Source organism: Aptenodytes patagonicus, chromosome 10 (genome assembly GCF_965638725.1).
Source record: "Aptenodytes patagonicus chromosome 10, bAptPat1.pri.cur, whole genome shotgun sequence".
NCBI lineage: Eukaryota > Metazoa > Chordata > Aves > Sphenisciformes > Spheniscidae > Aptenodytes > Aptenodytes patagonicus.
Window position 1 is genome coordinate 855,934 of NC_134958.1, and position 26,910 is coordinate 882,843.

Consider the following 26,910-nt stretch of genomic DNA (forward strand, 5'->3'; position numbering starts at 1 on the left):
ATCTCTCTTACAAATTCTATTTATTCTGAACAAGTCTCCCACAGCAGCCTGATAGTCTTAGAGCCAGGTTTCCACTGAAGTTAACAGAGCTAGTCTGCTACGTACTGGTTGAGAATCTGATCCCACGTGTGCATTTGGGTCAAATGAAAAAATATTTACATGGAACAACAATCTAATCACTGTTGACTTAAGGTTCAGTAAACAGAGTCCACAGAAAGCCCTAGCATGAGTCAAAGTTACACAGCTGCATCTCTGTATCCTTCTGAAATTGTGCAAACTTGCCTCCTCTTGCTTTCTTCCACTCACCTTCTCAGATATTGGGGCCCTTCATGTGGAACACTGATTTTCTCCTTGAATCCTTGGGTTCCAGCAGCAACAGCAGTCATTGTGGTTCATTTACTTTACTGCGATGTCATGACTGTTTCTTACATATGCAACTGGGAAAGACATTACGACTTTATGGTAGGAAATATGCAGGGAATACTTGAACATAGGCAGAAGGTCACTGTGGACTGAGAAGAGGGCACATGCAAATGCTCTTTCATTTGGAAAAAGCATTTATTATATTTAACAAAAGAGTAATGAAAAGCACTGAGCTGGAACAAGCTGTCAAGATGGTGTTTGGCTAAAGGGCATAAGAGTAGAAGCTGCAGTACAACATGCATGTTTCACAAACTCATCATTTCAGTACCTCAAGTAATTACCCTACTACTTAGTCACGCCTTCCCCAATATTTTCCCTTTTCCATATTACCATTTCTTATTTAATGCCTGATATTACATTTCAGTTCTATAAGTTGACTTCAATTAAAAGGTCCCAACATTGCAGATCTATATTCAGAATCAGTAATTTAGAAAGACATTGAAAACAAAGAAACAAAAGGAATTGTTCACATTGCATTTTTATCTAAGCTGTATCAAAACTGTCTATACTTTCACTCCACTCTATTCAAAAGAAGAGAGTAATTAGGTACAATGCTGTTATTAAGGATGTATCACCTGATACCTGACACTGTCGAGTGATCTGCTTCCAGAAGATGTATGTAATTATTTTTCAATCCAAATTCTCAACTGTTAAAAGGAGGATATGATTCTTCTCATTTGTGAGCTTACATTTTTTTTTTTTTACTTCTCTTTCTTTCTATGAATTTATATAGCACATATTAGCAAATTGAAGCCTGCCAGCATCTTCCAGTTAATTCATCAAAAGCAAGGAGATTTCAGTCTGATGATTTACCTACTTGGCATTAGAACCACATATTGTTCTTCTCAGGAAGTTCCTCCTCTACAGGATACTTGTAATGCAACAACTATGGTCATGAACTCATAGCTTTTATTATAAAATGGCGCATAAGGGAAACAAGGAACAGGGCACATTTGAATATTGATTGCAAAAACATGTGGGATTCAACCTCTCAACTTTCACAGGAAAATGAAAACACAGCCTATTGCTGTTTTAAGATATCTTAGCTATAGAAGAGAATACTAAAAAATAAACTTGGTGGGAAAAAAAGTTAGCCAAATTTCATTTGATATTACGAATATAGAGTGTAGGAGCAGTTTCCTTGCATCCCTTACATTTCTACCTGTGAACATTACAAAGCCATCTTTTCTTGGCTACTTTTATGCTGACCCATGTGTATTTTTAAAGAACTTTTGACCTCTTCTGAAATTCTCCCCTTGAGAAGAAAGGGAATTTGCTCCTTTGCAAATTAAGATAGTGAGTGAAATTTTCAGCTGATCAACATTTATCAGTATCTCCTTACACTAGCACATGAAGAAATATGCCAGGCACCTCAGAAGACTAGGACATAAACTGGGTTTTTTTTGCCTTCCCCTTAAAGTCAATCATTGGCTTAAAATGAGAGCTAGTGGGAGAAGAACATTTTTGTCTATTATGGGAAAAAATTACACACTCTTCAGATCAAATTCAAAGATAAACAGCTATGTTATCATTATTGTGATCATAACACAGAAAGCTGAAACCAATGAGAAGGAATTCAACCAGGAAAGCAAGAAAAAAAAAATCATTTTTTCCAGCCAGTTCACTTCTACCTTTCAGAAATATAGATTCTGCATCCCCAGGTGGATACTATAATTTTCAGTAGACTCCGTAAGTGATAAAAGATAGAAATAATGAACTCTCTAACAAAATATGCTATTAAGAGATACATCATCAAAGTGACAGGATAAGCAGAAAATCAATCAGCTGATTTCTGACCCTGAGAAACTATGAGCAATATTGAAGATAGGAACTACAAATTAGATCAGTTTTGTCCTTGCCTCCAAAAGATAGGCACAGCTATGTCTAGGGATAATAGGTGACGTGTTCTGGGCTTCACAGGAATCACCTTGATAAATGAGTTCAATGCACTCCATTTACCCTTTTCCAACAGGAAACAAAGGAAGGGCCCTCCTTCAAAATGTAATGTGTTATTAACCATCAAGTACATAGATACAAATTTTATTGAAATATCTATTCACTACAGTTTTGGAGATTAATAACAAAAAGTCAAGCCACAGCAATAAAAAAATCCTGAAGTTTTAACACAAAGAAAAATACAATAACTTGTCATAGATTCATATTCCACCTGTCATATTTGTGATAGTCACAGGAGCTAGTAGGTTATTAGACTAAAAATAGACTTATCTCACAGGTTTTTTCTTATTCTATTACAGAAAAGTGGTATTTCAACTATAAATAAGTGCCACAAATTTCTAAGTTTTGAATAATTGAATACCTGGAGTTAATGAGAAAACTGTATCATTTTTAATTTGGTCCTAAGCTTTAGAAAAAACAGATTATTCAGTCCAGATTAACCTTAAGGGTTTTGTGTACAAATGTTGCATGTCACTTCACATCTCTCCTTCCTTGACTCCAATTCATAAAGACCGAAGAAACTATCACTTACCTGCCTTACGAAAATAGTGTTGGAATTAACATCTGTACAGCACTTTGGGATCTTCTCATTAAGAATGCTATGAAAAGAAAGATAAGTATTTTTACTATTTTACATAAACAGAAACTGAATATGTACAAACCAGTCATTGTACCACTACACTAACTGGGAAGAGGATCACATACTTCTGATTACGGTCCTTAAGTTTGGGTACTATTCTGCCCCCACTGTGACCTCTGTCTCTTCAGTGATGGAGTCAGTTGGACCACTGAAGTCACATGCCCCAGAAAGCGTGCCCCCTTTGTATAGCAAGACAGATCAGAAAAAGCTACCTTAAACAACGCAAAGAAATACAAATCTCGTAAACAAAAACGTATTTTCTTTTTAGAATCTATTTTAAGCTAAGCAAGATTTTCTAAAGTTTTTATTTCATTGTTAGTAGCTCTGCTAATTAGTATGATTTCTGTAAAATCGCTTGCTGCCACACAAAAATTAAACTGTGCTCATTATAATTAAGGAAGAACAAGTTTCAAAAGAAACTTAGCTCATCAGAGGCCAAATCAAACATTTCTACTCAGTAACTGATAGTTAAAAGTGCAGGTTTGTTCCCTATGAAAGGAAATGTTTTCTAGTCTTGCATCTCTGTTCCATGTGTTCTTATGTAGTCTTAGCTGCCTTCTTGACTACTTTTATTTTAGAGACACCTAGTGGCTCGAGTCTGATCTGCTCTGGAAAACAGCAATGATTTCTCATTTCCAAATGAACTTCAGATGTTTTCAGATCTCATTTATCTCTTAAAACACAGCACAATAAACATTTGACTTCATAAAAAAAAAAAAAAGGTACTAAACCACATAATTGTATTTCATAGTACAAATGAAAAGTTTGAGATGACAAAGTATTTCGTCCCTTTTTTCTTGATTTAAATACACACCTGAAGAGTAAACATATCTAGTACTTTTTTTTTTAAATTACCATAAAAATGTACCTTGATTTTGTTCTTCATAACATTCTATTTTATTCATCCTATGCACCAGATTTGTTACTTCAGCCTCTGTATCTCTTCCTAAACATAAATCTCAAACAGATGCCATTTTTCATCGTTTCACATATGTTTGTACGCATACCTCTGAATTTGTGATTTAGTGGAGTGCTTGGACCTAGCTGGCTTTCTTGGTGTCAGTGGAATTGCTCTACATGCAAAAAAGGTGGCAGAATAAAGCCCCTATCAAGAAATTAGGTAAGGCTCAGTAATTCTTTCATCTCCACTCTTAAATGAAAAAACTGTTTCTAAGCAAACAGACTAACAGTCTGAGTCTGACTACCCTGTGATTTCACAGAGTGTTTTCTAACCCAGTCAGCCCTGGTAATCTTATGAGTCTACAATTAGTTACATATGCTGCAAATTGAACGTGCCTTTTCTTAATGCTTTCAAAAATTCTCCATTCCTGGGACACTCAATGATTGCATTTAATCTGTATGAGCTCTGTACACGTATTTTTAAAATTTTAATCCTCTCTTCAGCTCACTTTAAAATATTTGCATTCAAGAAAAGCCATAGAACCACAGTGGAAATCAAGAAGTATGAGATATCTTTTTTTCCTGTATCTGTTTAACAAACATATAGGAAGTGCTTAAATGAATATTTCTAAAATATCTGTAATAGCTCAGCACTTTCAGCCTTTTCTTAAAAAGAAAGAAGAAATCACTTTATACCCTAAAGCCACATTAAATACATAACTGCCAGAAACCCAAATATTTCCTATCCTGCTTCTGTAGAAAGACAGAATAGGTAATTTCTTTCTCCTGGATTCTCATGTGCCACAAAAGTAAGAAGTGAGGAACTCCTAGGAACAAATATAGCTGCCATAATTGCCTGCATTATATGGTCTTACAGGAGCAAGAATACTGGAAAAGGTGTGGTCATGATGCTTATTATGAGGAATTTTAAAATTGGGAAAAATTGTTACAAAAATTCCCTATCTTTTTCCCTTAAAAATATATAGTATACCACACTTTTTCTCAGAAAAACACAAAGAACATCAACTAAACCCATTTTATGCAGATAATTTTGCAAGGCAAAAGTGTGAAGTGAGTAATTATAGCAAGGAAAAAGCCTTTAAAAATACGTACGAGAAGGACAAAACAGGAAGGTTACTTCTACAAGCTTAAAATGTAGTTAAACTGCAATTCAACAACAACAAATCACGTTTTTGCATTCTGAGCAAAATTAAGCAGTTAATAGGCTTTAACTTTTCTCCCTGTTTTCCCTTTGCTCCCTCTAGCGTCTCAAAGGATATATTACACTCCTTTATCGTCACAATAAATAAGCAAAACCGTACTTCTTACTCATATTTTAAAATTAATAATACTGTGAAACTACCCTATTGTTGGACCTAGCGGCTACAGCATTATTATTTTCTGGAAAAAAACACAATAAAGTACAGTTTGTAAATCCAGTAAGAAAAACATTAAGAGATTGAATTCTACATTAACAAACACTGCCTTGCTTTAATTCCAGAATGTAACAAGTATAGACTTATCTCACCCTTTTATCCGATAGCAATTTGTGAAATTGCATTTATTCTCATAAAAGCACTGATTTAATCAACAGCATTCTTAAGTCTCCAGAAGTCTATCCAATGGTGAACATACCCATAGCTTATCTTTGCAAAACAATAGCTCCATTGACATGAAATGTGACATTTTTTCATCAATATTTCATCACATTATACGTAGGATAATACAATAAATTCTCAGTACTTGACAAGTACCCCCTAATGTAATCTAAGCTAATGCTGTTTCATATCTCAGTATGTGACATCTGTCAACAATGTTGTTAACCACTAATTGCTCTTATTCATCTGAAAAACATGCCTTGATTGCTAATTGAGGCCAGATAAATATTTTAGTTTATTGAAGCTACTTTGATGCCCATTCAGATAAAGAGGAAAATCCTTAAAAGGAGCTGAAGAGAAGAAAGCTGGAGAAATTAATTATTGGATGACAATAATCACAACAGAGACTGAAATTATTATATGGTCTGAATGGTTAATAAATTAGTGAGCCAACATTATTTTTAGTGAGAAATAGGAACATACAGGTCCAGATCATAAGAAACAGGCCCAACTTTTTCATTTATAAAAGTTTTTTCAAAGTTTTTTCAAAGTTTTTTTGAAGTGCTTTTCATTAATAGATTTCAAGGCTTTTCATAATGGAAGCAAATCCCACTTTTGTTAAATTATAAATGAGGAAAATAAAACACTGGCAGGGGAAATTAGCCACACAATGTCTCCAAGTAGACCAGTACCCAAGTCTGCAATGCAACATGGCATTTCCAAATCTAGCACTAGCTCACCAAGCCAAAATAAATCCTCTTCAACAAAAGAATCAAAAAATACTTCACGAAACCTCATTTTACCCCTTCTGCCACAAGCAATTATGTTTGGATAAAATGACATGAAGTGGTCTGCATGTCAGACCAAAAATTAGGAAAAGAATTAGAACGCAAACCTTCTGTAACAGCACGTGAAAGTAATGCCCAAAGAATACAACTAGCAACTGATGACCGTAGCTTTGATGCACAAAGTTCACTTCTGAAAAGAAGTCTTATTTCTCTCCAAAGAGATTCTTCCCATGCCTACATCATTCACCGTCTACACCCTTTTCCTTTGTGTACATACTCATCTGTGAACTGCCCTTGCAGATCTCCCTTGTGGGGATCCAACAGGCCAGGGCAGATCTCCTTTTCCTCCAACAGAAAGAAGTGATCTCTGTTGAGCTCGAGAGTGTGACCGGTTTTAATTACTTTTCTTTGTGCATATTCTCCCTTTCCTTACCAGTTGTCAGGTGTGATATTTCAACTTGGGATACATTTAACTTGGACTGTGATTAATTATGGATTTCAGTTCAAGAATATTCTGTAAACATCACAAGTTATTCATAAAAAGTATTTTGAGCCAATGTAACTCTTATAGTTTGTTTTCGTAAGCAAACCCAGCTGATATCACAGCAGGTAGGTTGTTAAGTCTGTGTTCAGTCTGTTTTTCCCATAATGCAGGTTCTTGCCAAGAACGAGTGCCACAAAACAGGGAAATATATACAAATACTTAATGTCTGTAATTTTACCTTCGTTTATGGGTGTTGTCTTTGCCACAACATTTTCAACTTAATGTGTATATGTATTTTTACTTATATAAAAAATATTAAAGTTTTTACATTAAAAAAATCAGTGAACATCATAAAAATAATTAAAGGATCAAATCTTTAACCTCATCTAATTACTTTTCATACTACTGCTATGGCCTATATGGGATTTGACAACGGCAGAACAGCAGCATCCAGTGATTGCCTTTGCTCAAGAAGATAATGAGATGGCTAAACCAGGGACAGTGAAGAAAGGGCCACAGCGAGGGAGCATTTCACAGGAAAAGGAGAGAGAGAAACCAGAGTTCTGTGAACCCGATCATCATATCAACACTTTCAGAAATAACATGCAAAAGTTATGGTAATGATTCCAATAATTGGTTCACTCTCATACTTAAGGCAAGTCCATTTTTTGGCATTATTCTTAAAATCCTAGATTCTGTTCTTGAAACATAGAATCATAGAGTCATTGAGGTTGGAAAAGACCTCTAAGATCATCGAGTCCAACCGTTGACCCAACACCACCATGCCCACTAGACCATGTCCCTAGGTGCCTCATCTACAGGTCTTTTAAATACCTCCAGGGATGGGGACTCAACCCCTTCCCTGGGCAGCCTGTTCCAATGTTGAACCACTCTTTCAGTAAAGACATTTTTCCTCACGTCCAATCTAAACCTCCCCTGGCACAACTTGAGGCCGTTGCATCATCAAAATTCTCAGTTTCTAATTTCTTAAAAGAAATTACAACAAAGAATTCCCAAACCTTGAACAATGTTATCTTAAAAATCTGTGATATAAATCATGCAATTTATTTTTAGAACCAAATCATTATTTTTAAAAGAATAGCGGTATGTGAATAGTACAATTTTCAGCAAAAGACTTTTATTGCCTACGTTGTGATTTGAAACCTGTCTTACTTAAGTACTTTTGACATGTTACATCAGTTTAGCTTGAGATATAGTGGTAAATCAATTTGGCTATTATGGTACCCATTTGTATGTGGGCATTTTATACTGGCATACATCTGGTTTCTAGCAGTTTGGTACAAGTTAAATTATTTTTAAGCAAAGTTAAATAGTATACACAAAACTGCTGTAGGTTTGGGAAATCTGTTCAACATCACCCCTATTAAACTAGTGCAGAAAAACATACTTTGTGTTAAGCCACTACTGTAAAAATGCTATTTTAATGATTCACCTATGTTAGCTCTGTAGCAGTTCAATCGCTCTTTCCAAAATGAATTATTAAAATGAAAACTTTACACAAATATTATACAAGGTATGGGAGGTTTTATTTTTAGGTAGAACCAGTGCTTTAAAAAAAAAAAAAAAAGTATAATTTGGGATGCTACCATATCCACCTTATATTAAAACTTTTATCATCTACAACAGATGAAAAGCTACGTATTTTTAAACACAGTGCTTCATATTGTAGAGACTGGGAATGAAACAAAATCACTTGGTTTTTTTTGATAGTTCTTAATATCTGGAAGTCTAAGTAGTATATATGATACATAGAGCTTTCATAACCAGTATTTTTAATGTGCATCTGTAAATATATTTAAATGGCATGGTATTAATGTGTACTACTTTTATGGAATGATTTATTTTACCAAAGTAACAAATACGGTGTTGAAAGACAAAATAGAAATCACACAGTTTCATGACCCTCTCTGAGCATAAGATGCAATTAAGGTCATTGGAGTGCCCTTCCCTTTGTGTCAAGTTGTGCTAAAATGTATGTGACAGTTTTTCTTTTGGAAACCTCCATCAATGATTAAGGAGAGGCTGTCAAAATTATTTATTTAGGTTCACAGGCATAATTCACAATTCACACGAGGTGCCAAAAAGCACAAGCAATATCTAGTTTATCCATTAGGTTACTTGGTCTCACGCAATTATTTCACTTTCCTGATAAGCATCTTTTGACTACAAAAACTTTAGCCGATGTTCCAGTTATCACTATGAGCTTTAAAGGGCCTGCGTTCATCTTTTTCTGAGAAAAATAATATTATAGTTTTTAAAGTAAGTTGACTGGTATAATCTCATTTTGCTTTCAATATGATTACTACTAAAATCCCCAGAGGCAAGCCCAGAAAAGAGGTATCTTTGTAAGTTTTCACCTAAGATACCATATTTCAGTGTTTTTCACTTGACCCGATGCAATCTAACCAAACATCACCCTTTCCATTAAAGTTCTATTTTCAGGGTTTATAACTAGCCTACCTAAAATCATTCATAAGGTGAAGTGGCTTAAGAAATGTCATCTTTAAAGGTTTTTATTTTATTGCATTAAAAATCCTCTGAAACCTGAACTACAGAACTGCTAAAACAAATAAAAAGAAAAGTTTAAGAGAAACGTGTTTCAAAATGTTACAAACTTTACATGCTTTTTGGTTTTTTTTTTTTCCAATCGCATTCACTTTCCTCTAAAACGTAGCCCATAGATGCAGACTGTAATTACATTAACACATTTTAGAATATTACTATTTATCTCAAGGCAGATGCCTCAGGGAAATACTTAGTGCAAATGCAAACTCAATAATGCTAAAATAAAAACACCGCATACTTTAGCTACCGTACATATTATATTAAGATAGGAGGACCATAGGCACTAAAAATACACTTCAATCTCTTAACATCCTTCCAACTCCCCATCCATTTCAATGTCATTTCAAAAAAATATTAGGCAAACATTTAGAAAGTCATGATTTTAGAGAAAAGAACTTTTTTATAACGGCGAGTCTCGTAATTTTGTTTGCAGCCCTACATGTGGCTCTAAGTATTTCAGCAGTTAAGGTGAGCTCACATGCATGCTGTACAACCAGTTCAGCTCGGCGCCTCACAAGAACCTCTTGCAGACCTCCTCTGTGACTGACCTTTGAACAAAGAGGAGACGGACTGCTGAACAAATAAACATCACGCTTCTATTTCTTGCTGTATTAATTCACTATAGCTTATTTATTGGTTTCAAAGAGAAATACCTGCAGTTAAGAAACCCTCAACAAGGCATACCCCTCACACCGAGAGGCGCTCAGCTCAGCGGGTTACTGCCCTCAAATGCCGACACCACAGCTGCTGCCGCTGCCCCCGCACCTGTGAGGAACCGAGCTCCGCCCTCGGAGCACCCGGCCGGAGGCTGGCAAACGCCGGCCTGCACCTGGTCCGCCTCTGGGAAGGAGAGCCACCGCCACCCGCGGCTGCCCCTCCGCCCGGCTCCCGCAAGCAGAAATACTCTTTTCACCGTACTTCGAGCAGGGCGGACGCGCGGAAAGTTTCCCGTGCCTCATCGCCCGGCCGCGGGTAATCTCTGAGGGGCGGGCCGGGCCCTCAGCTGTCCGTCCCGCCCCGGGTGGGGTGCGGCCCCGCCCGGGTCCGCAGAGGCGCGAGGGGGAGCCTAGCGGGGCTCGGCCGGCGAGCGGGGTGGCTGCAGCCCGGGTTTAACCCCGCAGGCTTTTCCTCTGGCCCGCGTCTCCCCGCGCTAGTTCGCCCTCGGCCCTCAGGGCAGAAAGCTGCCGCCCAAACCGCGCCCCTCGGCGGGCGCCGCCGGGCGCTGACAGGGCCGCGGGCGGCGCTGGGGAGCGCGAGCTCGCGCCGGCCCGCGCCGCCCTCGCTCCGGCCGCCGGCCCGCGGCCCGGGGGGTGGGGGGCGGGGGGGGAGGTATGGCTGGGTGTAGCCGCTCCCGAGCGGGATAAAACCCGTCCCGGCTCCCTGCCCTTCCCCTCAGCGCTCTCGCGGCCGCCGGCCGGTCCTCCCCCGCTCGCGGTGCCTGGGAGCCGCTGGAGGTAAGGGGCCGTGCCGCGACCTCGCCTGCTCAGCCCGGCTCCAGGCACGGCTCCTCTCGGCCACCTTCCCCCGCCGGCCCTTCTCCCCGCAGGCCTCCGGCCCGGCGCTGGCCTCCCCGTCCTGCCGGCAGGCTCGCTCCTCGGTGGGGAACCTCGGGCCGTTTGCCGGGACGGTCCTTGTGCGTCCAGGCAGCGGGTCTGCGGCCGCAAGGCTCCGCTTCCTCGGGTGCCTCGGGAAAGCGGCTGAGGGTGGGTTTGGGCTTTGCCGTGGCCAAGCGCAGCGGTGGTACCGGGTACCACAGAGCTCTTCTGATGGGCGACGAGCCTTTCTGGCTGTTGTTCTTTCTTACTTGGGCGAATTTCACCCAAGTTTCTGGGAGTTTTGGTCCCTTGTACGTCTAGCATCAACTATATCATCACTTCATCATATTTCAACTTTGACGTCTGATGTTAGATGCCTGAAACTTCTGATTCCAAGATAATCTAGTGAATTTTGTATCTTCCATCGATTGTCTTAGAGTATACTTATTGACTGGACTTCTTGGAGAAAAGTAGTGATGTGGGGACACATCAGAGTTCAAAATATTAGCTCTTTGAAAGGTGAAAATGCTTTTGTTATTTTAGTGACGCCTTATTGAGGAGATGCAAAACCTTAGAGTTGAAATAATTTTATATTTGTTTTACAGCAGTTCTGTTTTTGCTTGAAAATAGTTCAATAGAGTTATTGAACTATTGCTCAATAGCTCTCAATTGAGGAGAGAGAGAGAGACTTGCTCAATTACGAAATTAATCAGCATGGCTCACTTAGAGCCTTGTGGTGTTTCTGTCATGATTACTTTTCTAGTCATTGCTAGGAACAGTAGTAGTGTTTTCTTAAAATATCGTGAAATTTTAGCATAGCTGTAATGCCACTGGTACAGAACTACGATCTTTTGGAAATACTGCAAAAATGGCTGTCGTGGTGAGCTAGTTCTGCTTGAGAGGTTTGTGTCAGTTGGTAGGGTTGATTACATGGCAAGAGCAGGTTTTTCTCATTAAAATTTTTCAGTGTTAAAATTAAAAGTTTACTGTAATGAAAACTGCGATCCATGCATTGCAATGCATTGAATCAGTTCTGGACTTTGATTCTGCTTCATAATAAACAGTGTCTTTTAACATAAGCAGATTTGACTGTGTATATATATAATAAATTGTTCTGAGTTGCTTACACTAAACAGCTGCATGCCCCATAGTGAAGAACACTGCATAGAGGCCTGTTTGGTAATTAATAGTATTCAAAGAGCAAAATGGAAAAATAAGGATTTCTTGCTGTCAGAGTTTGGAAATCCTCATTATGATGCAATTGATTACACCACTGATCAGTGATTATTACATCACTACCCAAAAACTAAAGGCTGATGAAAAGTTTTAGTTGTTTTATTTCCAGCATCTGATTCCAATTTTGTTTGTTATTCAAACATTCCAGAGTACAGTGTAGCTGAAACAAAAACACCACGTCTCTGATCAACGGGGTTTTTTTTATCTTAAGTGAGTTCAAGGTCACTTAAGGAAGACAAAATGAGTGACTTAAAGCTTTGATGCATATTCCCTGCCTCTCAGTTTGAGATTTTTGTAAGTCTTTTTTTACGTTTCGTGTGTCTTGACCTTACCAGATTTTATATCTTTTGTGTTAAAGCAGTGTAAATAAGAATGAGTTCTGTAGGCTTAATTATGGCTAGTTCATTACAGAATCTGTGATATTTCATTAAAAAAAAGTCGATCAAAGCTCTTGTAGATTACATGTGACTTTTGCTTGTGTCTGTGGGAAGTCTTGACACAGACTTAAAGTTTATTACTCTCTACACTTTCCAAGTTATGTAGGCCATAATCTTGGAGTTGACACCACCTTAGTAGACCTTTTGATTCATGTGGGATTATGTTGGGATCATTGACTGTTTAAAGGACATAAATGTCTCTCTGCTCATAAGACAGTTTATAATTAAGAAAATGTAAGGCGCTGTCTCTACTAGCATAAGGAAGCAGCACTTTCTCGCATGGAAAACTCTTACTTTCAATAAAGGTAGGAGTAACTTAAAGACAGGTTTTAACCTTAGTTTTATATACATTAAGTCAGTAAGATGCAATTTTGTGGAAATCAAAGCTTACATTCTGCAGAAACTGATGGCCCTTTTCTGTCATGTGTGCTTTCCTGTAAGAATTGATGAGTGAATATCCCAAGACCTGATTAAAGCTCTGCTTCAGCAAACCATTTCACCCTTTGAATATGAGTAACTCCACTGAAGATGACTTAAGTGATACTATTTGTATGCTTAAGGCTTTGGAAGTGGCAAATAATTCGCATATATGTAGTTCTGTATAGTGCTTAAGCAACATTTCATTTCCTGTAGATAACTATTCTTGTGGTTGATAGGACATTCAGACACTGTATTTCAGACAGTCAAAACAAAGACGGTTGTTTTTTCTCTAAGACATCTTTTATGGCTCCAAACACACTTGTATAATGTATTTCTTTTTCAAATAAACTTTGTATATATACAAGATCCTTGATATATGTAATTTAAAACCAAGTTAGCTAGCTCACATGCATTAATTGTTGTCTACTGTGTTTAAACAGCTATTATATCATTGGTTGTTGTTGTTGAAGCCTTTAATGACAGTGAAAGAAAGTGGGAATTTCTATTTTTGCAGGCATTTTTAATTTTTCTACTTAGCAAAAGAACATCTCATGACACTTTTCTAGCAAGCTTAAAATAATGTAACAGTTTCTGGGGTAAAACTAACTTCAAGGAAATGAAGATTATTCTACTGTACCCTATGACAGTGTGCAAAGCACAAGTGTTCTGAGTTGATGTTTTCACTGCCCCATTTTCCAGCTTAGGTGCAACATAAACTATTTTAATTAATACTGTGTCACAAAGGTTTTGAGATGGCCAATTGAATTCTGCCAAGATAGAGTCTTTTGATGAAAACATATCTTTATTGATTGTAGAAGAAGAAAATCATTCTTAAAATGAAATCCAGAGAAAAATCATATCCCTTAGAGCAAATTTCTGAGTGGCAGGCTGAGATTAACATCATAAAATTGAATTTGTGCTGCAAACCTTTGATGTAATCAGCAGCTGGGAGATGGTGTTGCCCCTACTGTGCTCCTTCTGATTGTGGTGAATTATTGTGTGGAATGAAATAAGTGTTTCTTGTGTCACTCGTTCAAGAAATACAAACAAGGTATTACTAGGTGGTTCTTGCTAGTTAAAATGGGTTGTATTGATTCCTGGTCCCAGTCTCTTGCTCCCTTGGACTGCAAAAGCAGTAGGTTCACACCCCAGGGCAGGTCTGGATGTCACTCAACAGTGACTCCTCCGGCCGATTAAGGTGTAGCCCTGACAGGTCTCAAGGGAAGTCCCATTAAATCTTAAACTGGAAGTGCAGTGGCAGGCAGGCAGGGTCTCCAGGATGGAGCCGCAAAAAGCAAAGGAAAAGGGGTGGATTACTGAGGGTTCTGGCAGAATATATTAAAACACGAGGAGGTGGAACATAGCATAGAAATGTTGATTACTGGAATACTTTGCTTGTTGCCTGCTCTCTGATTAGATATATCAACTAAAATATTTGAAATATAGAAATATTTTTGCTGCTGTACCCACAGAGAAGCAGATTCCACATCTTAAAGGAGCCAGTTATTGGTTCTGTTGTACGATATGCTAAATACAAACTAGTTTTTAATTATCTCTTTAAAAATCTCTTGATAAATCTTTCATTGTTTTACTTTTTGCTATTAATTACTTCAAATGTCTTTTTGTTACCTTTGTCTTGTCTTGTTGTGTTAGTGTCATTTCTTTGGTCATCATTCCCTTTTCACTTACCTAGCCTCATATATCTTCTTTGTCCTTTCCCTGCATTACACACCCTGCCTTCTTCCTTGTAGCCTCTATATCTCCATTCTATTTCCATTTCTCTGTTAAGCATCTTTCTCACTATTGTATTTCTCTTTTCTAATTTATTCCATTGCTCACACCTATACAAATGTGCATGTACCCCGCTGCTTCACAAACTGCAAAGTATTGTTGACCTGTATTTTCAGATTCATGGACACAATAGGCTTCTGAATAGCAACTTATATAAATAGCAAATCTGTGAGCAGCATCACGAGCATCATTGTGGTACGTCTGCAGGCTTACAAAGACAGCATTACGTCACTTCTGTGTCCGTAAATTTTGTACTTTAGATACTTCTATCGACTATTTTGTAAATGTGATATATTTTATTATTTATGCCTCTTAGATGGACTTGCTATATATTGTGGACAGTGGGCGAATATAGTTTTTTAGTTCGGGAAAGGTTATATATTTGCTGATTACCAGAGATAATATACAGCATCCTTAAGGAGAGTGCAACATTTACATCACAAAGTAAATTGAGAAAGTTGTGAAAGCAATATAGAATGGATCAGTAGACTGCAAGTCAAAGCTATTTTTAAGGAAAATAATTAGCTTTTTACTAACAGTACAAAAATATCGATAGAACTTTTATTTTCTTATATAGACAGTAAGAGAGAATATGTCAGATAAAGCCAAAGAATAGATGGGAATAGGAGAATGAGATTGGTTAGGAGCACACAAACCTTAGGAATTTGTCATGAAAACCTACCAGGCTCTGCCTAAAATTTACTTCCGAACGGTTTACTGCAATGATGAATCTAAAGGGGTGGTGGTGGGAGAATTTATATTATTTTACTTGACCATCAAGAATATTGAAGCCTGGGCAAATAGAATTTTGCTAGACTGAGAAGACATGCTGCTCTTATAAAATTGTCAATAATTGCTTTTAATAATTTTGGCCCATCTATCCTGTTTTGTTTTTTTTCCAAATATTTGTATTTTTAATCCAATACAAACAGTTAAATTCTGCCAATCTCTTAATATTTTCAGGACTGTAAGCCAATCTCTGCATCTTTTTTGTGCCCGTGCTGATTGCCATGCATTTAACTGGACTTTGAAACAACTGATCTTGTATTGATAGGTTTTTTGTCAGGTTGACTGTTACCTGTATAGTGATATTCCATTGCACAAAGTCTTTTCTCCTTCTACAAATAAGCTGTAAAATCCTATTTAGTAGCTTTTGTTATGGACTGTAGCTATGAGAAGGTTTCTGTCGCAACCAGTGTTTTATTATGTGAACTGTTTGAGATTAGGTCTCTGGGAAGTTCAGTTCCTAGTGTTAAGGACCTTGATGTATGTGAGAACTGATGAATTCTGAATTAATTTAAAAATCAGTGTTTGTATTTTCTTTATCAAGAAATGTGATTCTTATAACTGTAGTTAATAGTCTAATATTGTTCAGGGTGTTTCATACTGGAAAGCTTCCTTTACGCTTTTGAGAAACTCTGCATGGAAACGTGAGGACCAATAGGGAATGTGAGCCGCAGGCTTCAGCGGGGGCAAAACAGAACCCAGATTTTTGACTTCAAATCACTGTGAGCATATGTGCATGCATGCTTCTAAGCCCTAAACAACTCTTCTAAACTATATGTTCCCAAACTTCCTTAGGATTATAATTTTTATCTTGAGAAAATGCAGCACAGGGATGTGTGCCAGAGGTTAAGCAGTAATTATGTGGCAGTGATTGGAAGGTCTGAGATGAGGCTAATAGAGAAGCTAACAGTATTTTTTTTTTTAAGGTCAGTAGAGGAGGCAGAGTCAAGATATGCTTACTATATTGGAATTAGGGCTCTATAGGGAAAGCACGTGTTGAGTTACGATGGCACTGTTTCTTTATGGTATAATCTGACCTTTTTCATTCTACTCGGTTCATGACCAGTCCCAGTCAAAAAAGCCGAGTGATGAGGAAAAGCCCTTGCATTAATATGTGCTTAGAAAGGCATTCAAGGTCAGACCTCCTGCTCTCTGGCCCCTTAAAGCTTTTGACTAGACTTTTAAATACCTCACGGCTTCTGTAGAATAAAAGGTGGTGTACTCAGGTTTTCAAATGGAACTTTCATACTGTACAAATGGTGCAAAGTTGCTAAAGCAGTACAGCCAAAGTTCTTGAAGCTGTGCAAATTGGGATAATTTTCCAAGTTAGCAGAGGTTTGTGGTGTGGTTTCAGTGTGAAAAGTGTTTGTAGAACTAGAGACAGGACGGTAGAGATGAGACAAGTTAGTTGTGGGATGAACTGGTGTGGTTTTAACTAAGAACAGGGAAATTAATTTTTTTTTTTTTACAGACATAAGGGACTTCTTTTTGACAATGTGATCATAAGGGCAGGACAAGCAAAGAAGTTTATTAGGTTGTAAACAGGGAGAAATGGGGAGTAGGACAGAGGAACTTGATTTAAAGTTGAATTATGGGTTAATACTGCGAATCAGACATGCTTGAGTGGACAGAGCTGGAAGAATTTGACATGTGCTGATAAGCTACGTGCAGCTCAGCTATGCCTTGGGCAATATTTGACTTTGGAAACAGTTTTTGCCTTTTTTAAAGGAACAGTCTGATAAATATCTGTTGATTTTCTTAAAGTTTGCTCTAGGTGCCATCAGCATCACTAAATAGTTTTGATAAAGCTAAATATTGTCAGACAAAATGTGGATATGTGCATGTGAGTATGCAGTATTTCTAGGGAAGTCGTGGTATTCTTAGAAGCAAAGCTTTCATGCAAAATACTTACCTTGTGTGTCAAAATATTTTAATCCAAAAGAAAAGTTAACCAAGAAGCAAGAGGAAAAAAGTTAAGGACTGTTATATTAACATGGAAGTTCATATACCTTCTGTTTTCTATTTCTCTTACACTTCAGTCGTAATATAAAGGAAAAAGTATAAAATGTTCTTGTAACATTTCAGTCTAAACTAATTCTCTTATATAACCAATGTTTTGTGCGTAGTAGTAGCTGTTTATTAATTTGTGTCACTCCTGAAGATCTAAAATGTGTGCAAATAGATCATCTATATATTAGCAAATTCTAGCAATTTGTTTAGTTTTCAATGTCTGTTTCAATGTCAACTCTTTCTGAGTTCTGTTACTCATCGCTTGCTCAGCAGTAGGTCTAAGAATATGGATCTTGATTCTATGCTTCTTTTACAAGAAAATGTAATTTATGACTTCATATTCAATGCAGTACAAACCTGAATTCTGCTGCCTTATGGTGTTTTACACTAATTGAACACTCCCATGGCACAAGTATAAATGAATACATGATATACAAGAAAATGCATTTTAAAGACTCAGGATTTGGTTTATCAAACTGTTAATTTGGCAGCCACCATTTTATAAGCCCTATGAAATCAGTGAATTTTCTTTGCTTAGCTGATACCTAAAAACCTATCATTAGAGTTTGGCTCGAACAACTTTCACTTCAGGGCATAAACTGGAAGAGAAAAGGAGTTCGGTGTTCACCAGTAAGCATAATACTTCATGTGACTAGAGATTTAAAAAATAAGTTTTAGAAAAGTCAAATTCTAAAGCTGAGATCAATAACATCTCTCAGTATTTTGATATGCCCACAAAGAGCTTTAAAATGAAACTAAATGTGATTTAGCCTAATAAACTCGTGACCTCAATTAATACTCTCTTAGATTCCTCTTCCTCTGCCTTTGATGTTTTGGCTGAGGTTGTATGGCAGTACCTTGGTAGTCTGCCATACCAACCTTTTCAGCCCTTTTTCTCAGTAGCTGAGCCCTTCATCTCATGTTCTTGTCAGGAAGCAAGACCATTCCTCTAGTTCTGTGTCACTTAAAACTTTTATTAGTAGTAACGAATATACCTCTTGTCTGTGTCCCTGCTTTCAGATGCTACTGTGCTGGATTTAGTGACGGTTTGTATTACAGTTTCTTTAAACATAGCTTAAAAGGTTGCTTCTGTGCTCTGTTTCTGTCCTGTGCTCTTTTCTGAACTATCACAGGAACTGCTCTTCATGTCACTTTGCATCATTCTTGTATTACTTCCTTTGCTTGGCTGTTATCTGCTGCCATGCATTTTGTTCTACCCAGCTCCTGTTTCTTCTCCCAAGGTTTCAACTTTAATGTCATGTCTTTTGGCTGACCTCTCCCAACTGCACTGTTCTAGCACCTTGTTACTGGCACCAGTTTCATTTTAAATATCTTTGCTAAGGGCTCTGTTGTCTCCCCTTTCTCCAGGACAAATAGGAGCACACCTCTGAAAGGTGAGTTTTGCTTAGTGGCTGCCCTGAAGTATCTCTTCAATGGTATTATTGCTGTTTGGATAAAAAGTAGGTGACATACAATATTTTGAAAAGAATAATTAAAATATTTGTTTATTTAAATGACCCTAGACAATGGTGCACCTGAAGAGCTTAAAATCTGTTCCTTCTTGTTCATTCATGCTTGGGAATAACATGTTGATGTATGCAAACATTTTTGACATTGCTCAATATGTCAGCTGTCTGTCCATCACCTGCATGCTGGTGGTAGTCAAAACTGCCCTCACTAAAGTTTAAGAGAGTTTTGGTTTTCAGAGGAGTCGCTTCACAGGCACAAGTCAACTTCATACCCTTCTCCATCCCTGACAACAGTTAGAAGCAGGTGACAACAGTCTTCTGGCATTTTCTCCAGAGAGCTGAAAGGGAAGGGAGGTAAACAGAGATGCTTCAGTAGCATCTGTACAGGCTTTCTGGAAAAATGAAGGAGAGAAGAACCATCATAGGATAAAGGGAAGGAGTGCTGGAGGCTGTTGTATACTCAAGTTAATTTGGGAATTTTGATGCAGCTGACTTGTATATATGGGAATTATTTGCATTTGGGCTATGGTAGACACTAGCAGCTTAGTGTAGGGCTCTTTCATGTAAAGACACTAATGCTAAAGATGTTGCTCATCTGTGTCTTTAGCAATCAACCGTTTCACATAAGTTGACCCAAAGGAGACGTACTTGTTGGGTGTGTTACTAGGTCCCCTGAAAAGTCTTAACAACAGGACATATATGAATTTTTTTAGGTGAGTTGACTAGCTAAGTGCCAAATTATTTATAGTCAGATACTTACTGTTTTTTCATTTTGAAGGTATCTTTGGGAATACTCTAGAAATATGTTAGACACTTATGAACATGGGAATTTGAACAGCAAACAATGTGACAGAAGGCTTGTGAGGTGACTGGGAAAGCAGTTTTCTCAAAGCTTTTGTCCGAAGCAAAACAAGTACAGAATTCAGCTAGCAAGCAGAGGTGGTTTTAAAAGGAACAGGCATCAAATTTAAAAACAAGCAAAGTAGAACTTTTTTAATAAGGAGAATTTTAGGATATATAGTGTTTGAACAGACACTGAAATAGCTTTCTGGAAATGCAGTTCATAAGAATCTATATTGAATTAACTAGTGACCAGTAGTCATTTTGGACAATTCCATTATATCAATTTTTCACAGTAGTGACTAAAATCTGTCATATGATAATTTTTTTGGACAAGAGACTCATGAGTTGAGCAGCAGAAAGAGTCTGTTCATTCTCCCTGCTTCCCAGCTTGCAACTCTGCCTCCACCTTTCTTTTGGGCCTTATCTCTAGGGGATGCCACCAAATGGTTGAGGGTATAGTGCTTTGCTGTTCTGGGCCTCGCTTTTCTCTTCATCCCTGACTCACCACCTGTTCTCTTCTTCCAACTGTATTATCTCTTTCTCTTGCCTTATCCTCCTAGGAACCACAGATTCTTTATTGCCACCCTGCTCCTGTGCCATCTCCACGCTGCAGCAATTAGCTGCTAAGAATGAGCAGCAGTGCTGGTTGGAGGGAATAGGGGAGGCATGGTATACTCCACCAACCAAAATTCGGAAGAAGACAGAGTGACATAATACTGGTCCCTGGTAACTCTGGTCCTGTTTGATACTGCCTAGTTTTAAAATAGTGGCACATCACTGTCCTGCTGTATATTTAAGTGATTAGTGGATAGCTATCTTAATGTAAGTGTTAGTGTGATGTTGGAAACAGCTAGAAAATGTTTCAATGCCTCATTGACTTTTTTGCAGCAGTATTTTGTAGCTCGAATTTTCAGATGTTGATTGCCTTTCTTTAAGTTGTTTTTTCTTACGTTTCATGTTACTTAGAATCATCATGACTTGTTTCTGTTTTCAGGTGCTGGCCATGAAGGTGTCGGTACAGGCTGTGGCAGTGTGGGGGAAAATAGCTCCCTCTCACAGCATCACTGCTATTATGATTACAGATGACCAGCAGACTATAGTTACGGGAAGTCAAGAAGGACAAATATGTCTCTGGGATCTTTCATCAGAATTAAAGGTTCGTGTCCGCTGTGCTACAGTCTGCCAAATAGACAGATTGGAGTTTTATCTTTTATTATTAACAATGGGATTATCTAGACTTGCACTTACTTAGATTAAGTTTTAGATAGTGTGATATTTGTTATAGGAAACTCACGAAGAAAGTGTTGAAATGCCTATATGAGCAACCAGTTATTTGCAGACTTTGGAAAAAATTTTTTTATAGATTATTGTGACCTGTGGATTATAATTTGAGATTGTGTACTGTGAGTAATGACAGCAAGTAAACATACACAATTATCATGATTCCTATCTTGTAAAGTCTTTTTTTTTTCTTTTTTTTAAATCCATTGCTGAGCATGGCATGTCGTTTAAGGAAAAAATATCTATTTGTAAAACCAGAGCACTCTGCTAGGTTAACAATGGAAAAAATTGTGGACAGGTGGAAGAAGTAAGATGAAATATATGTTTTTAGTATAATTAAGCTGCAAACCTCCTGGCATATTATTGCTATTGCTTTGACTATTTCATATTTATTTTCCTGAGAATGGAACTGAGTCAAAGCAGTTCCAATTTTTTATTCTGCATTCCTAGAACTATGGTTTTGTTCTTTTTTTGATTTGGCTGCCCCATTTGTGCTCAAATATAGCTTGAAACTTTAGTTTGCGCTTTTATGGGGCTACCTTTTTCTGTTAAGATCTTTGCATGCAATGAAGCTAGTCAAAGGGATTACTTAAACACGTATGAAACACATGCTTAAGATCTTTGCTATATCAATTCCCTACTTCACTCTGCCACTTTTGCTGCATGCTGTAGGGTGAAGGCCAGAGATACTCTGCACATTGCCTGTTTTATAACATTTGACGCTCCATAAATTCTTCAGAGGGTGCAATTTTTGACTACAGTGAATACAAAGACTGTACTTTATGCAAACTGCATAATCCATCCACATCTTTGTACATTCCAGAAACATGACTGAAGAACATAATAATATAAAGCAGATTGACAATTACTCATTAATAATAACATCTACAAGTAGTATTCTCTAGCTTTTAGATCTCCTTAGTTTATACAGAAAATATTATGTTTAAGTTAAACCATTGTATTATTCTCCTAGATTTCATCTAAAGAAATTCTCTTTGGCCACACTGCTTCTGTAACTTGTTTGGCAAAAGCAAGAGAGTTTGAGAAACAGCCATATGTAGTAAGTGCTACTGAAAATGGGTAGGTAACTGCATATTCAATTATTTCTTAAATCATGAAATGTATGGCAGGTGTAGGTCAGATTCTGTACTTGGCAGCAGGTTTTTAATCCACTTCTTCCATGATATGAAAAGGATAACAGCTACTTAGGATAATGACTGTCTTGCTTGTATACAATAGTCTAACTAAGAGCTCATCTCTTGGACAACAGAAGGGTTTGAGGGATTCAGATATCCAGTGAGTAGTCAGGAGAATGAATTGTTCAAATGGTCAGCTAGGCCCCATTCAAAGGGAAAATAACAGGCTATTGGAGGGAATCAGCAGGTTCAGAAGCATTTTAATATCATGGTGCTTTTTTCTGTTCCTTCCTGAGCTCGGTCTTGAGAATTGAATCAGTGCAAGAGGCTAACGTACTCTGATCCAGGTTATGCTTGCTCAGTAAGTAGGTATGGAAGCACAGAAAAGACTGCCCTTGTATAAAAGGCATATATGTTCCTTGTCTTTGTTTAAATCTGACTTGCTACTTTGGAGTACATCCTTTTAGAGGCCTCTGATCTTGCAGCTTTCCTCCTATGTGTTTGTTGTGACTTGGCCCATCACTTGAGTCAAACTAACTTCTGCAGTTCTGCTAGGTTAGCATTCAAGAATTTTTTTCTCTCTGGATATTTGATTATCTTTTCAGTTGGGGTCTGAAGTCCATCTGTTTGGGATTTCAGCTGTTGAAAGTAGTTAGGGCTAGCTTCTTACTTCCTTAAGGGCTTTCCTTAAACAACTTTGTCTTGCTGCTTAATGATATTCTCCTCTCATTTTGGGTTCATCTTTTCCAATTAACAGGACAGTTCTGTTAAAGCCTTTTCCCTTGAAGAGTTCCTGTCAGTTGCCCTTCACGCTACACCTTCCAGCATCTTAAAGCTACTACTTCCTCACTGAGGAGCTTGTTTATCCTTTCCAGCTGCTAGGATCTCTGTCTGATTCTCTCACTCAATCATGAGTATACAAGAAAGGGTTAACTTGAATAAACTGGTTCAGGCTTCTTAATCTTCAAAGGTTACACTGGCCCACTGGACAGATAGTGGTAAACAGTTCTCATTATGTGCAGAAAGGAGGGTGAGAAGTCTGCAGAACTAGTTTTGTATTGGCATCCTATAACTCTACTCAAGGGTTCAGAGGTGAAACTATTTTTCACCTTCATTCTGAAGTTTTGTTAGTGCAGTTTCCAGATCATACTGGGAGAAAAGATACTGTATTTCCAAAAAGCTGGGGTGAAAAGCATTAAGAAACAAATGAGGTTTTTGCTATAGATAACCATACAGAGAGATGTTCACAGCCTAAAGGTTCTGCCTCTGAAGGGATCATTGGGCTTGCTTGGAATGTGTATAGGTAGGACTGAATGGTCTTCTGGCCCCTTTAAATGTTCACTTTTACCAAATTACTCCTGACTTCTCATTTGCCCGTATTGCATAAGGGCAAAGCATCCATCACTGATCCCTGGAAGGCTGCAACATGATGTTGAGATAATTACAAATAGGAAGCCTCATCTTTAGGAGATGCAGGGTTTGTCGAACTGCATTTTCTGGCTTGTGAATCATTCACTTCTGCCACTTTCAAGCTTCCATCTCCATGTATTGAGGGTGGAAGAAATTGTATGGAAGATGATACTCTCCCCCGTTCCCACTTAGAATCTCATTTGTATAACTGACATATCCCAGAAGGATGAGTATTGAAAAGTATTTTTGTATTTTTATATGGAAATCTATAAATTAATCCATAATGATTCAGAAGTTCTCACTGATGTCCTGTGCATGTGTATAGCATATGCTGTAGGGCAGGTTTATCAACATGTGGTATCACTCACTCCTTGTTAGTACACACAGTAAATTAAGTGCAACATGCAGAAGCTGAAGTTATGTTCTGTCTCATTTGTGCATGTTTGCATGTATATATCAACTTTACTGCTTTAGTGACGTTACTGTAATTGTCATTCTGATATAAACAAGGAGAAATTCACTGTCTTGAAATGTTTAACAAACAGCATAAGCACTCTGTTTAAGTTTTGACTTTTGGTCTACCAACTCTGATGCTACACTACAGATGTATACGCTACACTACTGCTCTTGCTCACTGAAAAATGTAAATTAAGTAATATTTTTAGATTATCATAAAATGTGGAAGTGTGTAGATTAAAATGTAAATCATTATTTCTAATATAATAAAGAACAGATTTGGAAAAAATATTTTAAGTCCTCATACAGAAAATGTCTTAATGTAATTTCAGAAATCATAAAATGATTGTTTCAACTGTGGAAATAATGCTTGCTGTTTAAATAAAATCTAAAAGCGTCAAAGTTTAACATTCAGTTGCTGAGCTATGACAACATCCATCATACAACCTCATTTACAACATTTAATTTGATTGTGTTTCTGTTGTACTCTAGTCCCATAGCATGTTGAATAATGTCTAGATGAGGAAGACCGGCTAACACGTCTTTCTCGAGCGTTAACTTTAATTGTAATTAAGTGTAGGTAGAATGTTGCACAGACATTTAGGTTGTCAGGAGGCGAGTGCTGTGTTAATAACAGATTTCAAGAATAGCCTCATGGTGGCACTGTTTCTTCTTAACAGAAGTTGCGGTTCCTCTCAAGAACTGAAGTCTGATGCGGCGGAAGGTGCATTGTGTTTTTCAAAACGTGTGGTTTAAGTTCAGTGAAATTAATCATTTTCAGGAGGATGTAGTTCCAACGACAGATAGTTACAGTGACACGTTGACGAGCTGTAATGGCAGTATACCTACAATTTGTTGTAGACCAGAGTTGGCCTTAAAGTCAGGTTTGCTGCAAGGCAGCAGGGTGTAATTACCAAAACAAAAAGAAACAGATACTGTATGTCATCCCCTGCTAATGACCGCAACATTTTCTTACCCAGTAATCTGTAACAAAAAGCCACATAAACGACCAGACTGCACTTAAGTACAGCACTAAAGAAAAACTTGGTGGCACAAAATTATTCCAGCCAATTGAGTAGAAATGACAGAGAATAATATAAAGTTATCTTTGGCAGGGAGATGTGTGTTTGGAATGTCACTAGTGGACAGTGCATTGAGAACGCAAAGCTTCCTTATAGGCATACAGCAATCTATGTAAGTATAGCAACTTTTCATGGAATATCTCTGCTCGTTACAAGAGGAGTTTTGCTTTATTAACGTGATATTTTTCAGAAACATAGAATTTTGAATGTATAGCTCATAACATACTTAATAGGAGAAAAAAAACCTGTTGCAATATAAGTAGTTTTATATCTGTTATTTTTCATTTTTTTACTTCCTTCTAAGAAAAGAACTGAGACTTTTATGTTCCTCTGAACTCCTTAATCAAATCAAACTGTTTCTTTTTAAACTGCAAATGTCTGGAATGCAGTATCAATTAACTTATTGTAAAGTTTGGGCACCGGGTAGCAAAGTGAAACTGTCTTAATCTTTACTCTTGTCCTGTGTTAAAATTGCACGGAAACTTCAAGTTTAATGCTGGCTTTTTGATGACATATTTTAGAAGTACAAGCAATCTAGCCAAACATTGTGAGATAGTCTGCTGAAGATCTTACTTTTAAACGTTTGAAAGGTTTTGATGCCTAACTGCTGATCTCCAAAAGACTGCTCTGCCCTACTTCCGAAAATATACTTTCATTCATTACGGAACTTGGGACAGATCACTTATTTTCAGAGGCCAAATTGCTTTAAATATTACTTCAGATAATTTCAAGTGTCTGCTTTGAAGTCTATCCAGGTACACTAAGTATCTAGATGTTGGGAGTGTGAGGGTGTGTTTGAAATACGTGTGTGTATATGATTGAGGAGCCCAGCATGTATGGATTTGATTCAGAGAGATGGCTTATTTCTGGATATATTAGTAGAAGAGCAGCTCAGGGCTCCTAGGTTAATTAAAATGATGTTTTTGTTTAGTGAGAAAGTCTAGGGTGGAGCTAAGCCTCCAAATAATGGCAGTCTGAGACCTCATGTGACTCAAACTATGGCAAAATTCAGAATCCAAATGTTTTAAAGCTTCTAGAAGAAACACTGTTTTTCATGACGCTGTTCTGGTTAACATGATGAATTAAAACATAGTTGTTAATGACAAAGGGAAGAGGAAAAGCCTGGGTAAACTACCAAATAAAAATTATAGAAGAATAAATAATATATGCTTTTACATATGTGTGTGTACATATATATAGATCATAGAATCATTAAGGTTGGAAAAGACCTCTAAGATTGAGTCCAACCATCGACCCAACACCACCATGCCCCCTAAACCATGTCCCTAAGCGCCTCATCTACATGTCTTTTAAATACCTCCAGGGATGGGGACTCAACCACTTCCCTGGGCAGCCTGTTCCAATGTTTAACCACTCTTTCGGTGAAGAAATTTTTCCTCACGTCCAATCTAAACCTCCCCTGGCGCAACTTGAGGCCGTTTCCTCTTGTCCTAGTGTAAAAAAGCATAGACTATTAAGAAGTTATTCTTCTATAATTTTTAGTTGTGTATATGTTTAAAGCATATATATTCTTTTTACATATGTATGTATATACATAATTGAGGTATTGTATTGTGTGTAATAGAGGTGTGGTATGATCTGCTTTGTGGTATTGCTTAATTAGATTTTAATAGTTAAAGTTA

At 37.6% G+C, this 26,910-nt stretch overlaps 1 protein-coding gene across 3 annotated transcripts in view; it reads left to right on the forward strand.

Annotated features, from left to right (window-relative positions):
* The first annotated feature begins 10,774 nt into the window (after positions 1 to 10,774).
* The window catches only part of WDR72 (WD repeat domain 72), a 125,038-nt gene continuing 108,902 nt past the window's right edge, over positions 10,775 to 26,910 (forward strand). For 2 of the 3 annotated variants that reach the window (XM_076347737.1, XM_076347739.1), the window contains exons 1-4: positions 10,775 to 10,829; positions 20,897 to 21,058; positions 22,157 to 22,263; positions 25,301 to 25,379. In XM_076347737.1, the coding sequence (XP_076203852.1) occupies positions 20,906 to 21,058; positions 22,157 to 22,263; positions 25,301 to 25,379 (339 nt within the window). In that variant the 5' untranslated portion in view covers positions 10,775 to 10,829; positions 20,897 to 20,905. The remainder of the gene's footprint in view (positions 10,830 to 20,896; positions 21,059 to 22,156; positions 22,264 to 25,300; positions 25,380 to 26,910) is intronic. The other variant, XM_076347738.1, reaches the window with a different exon arrangement.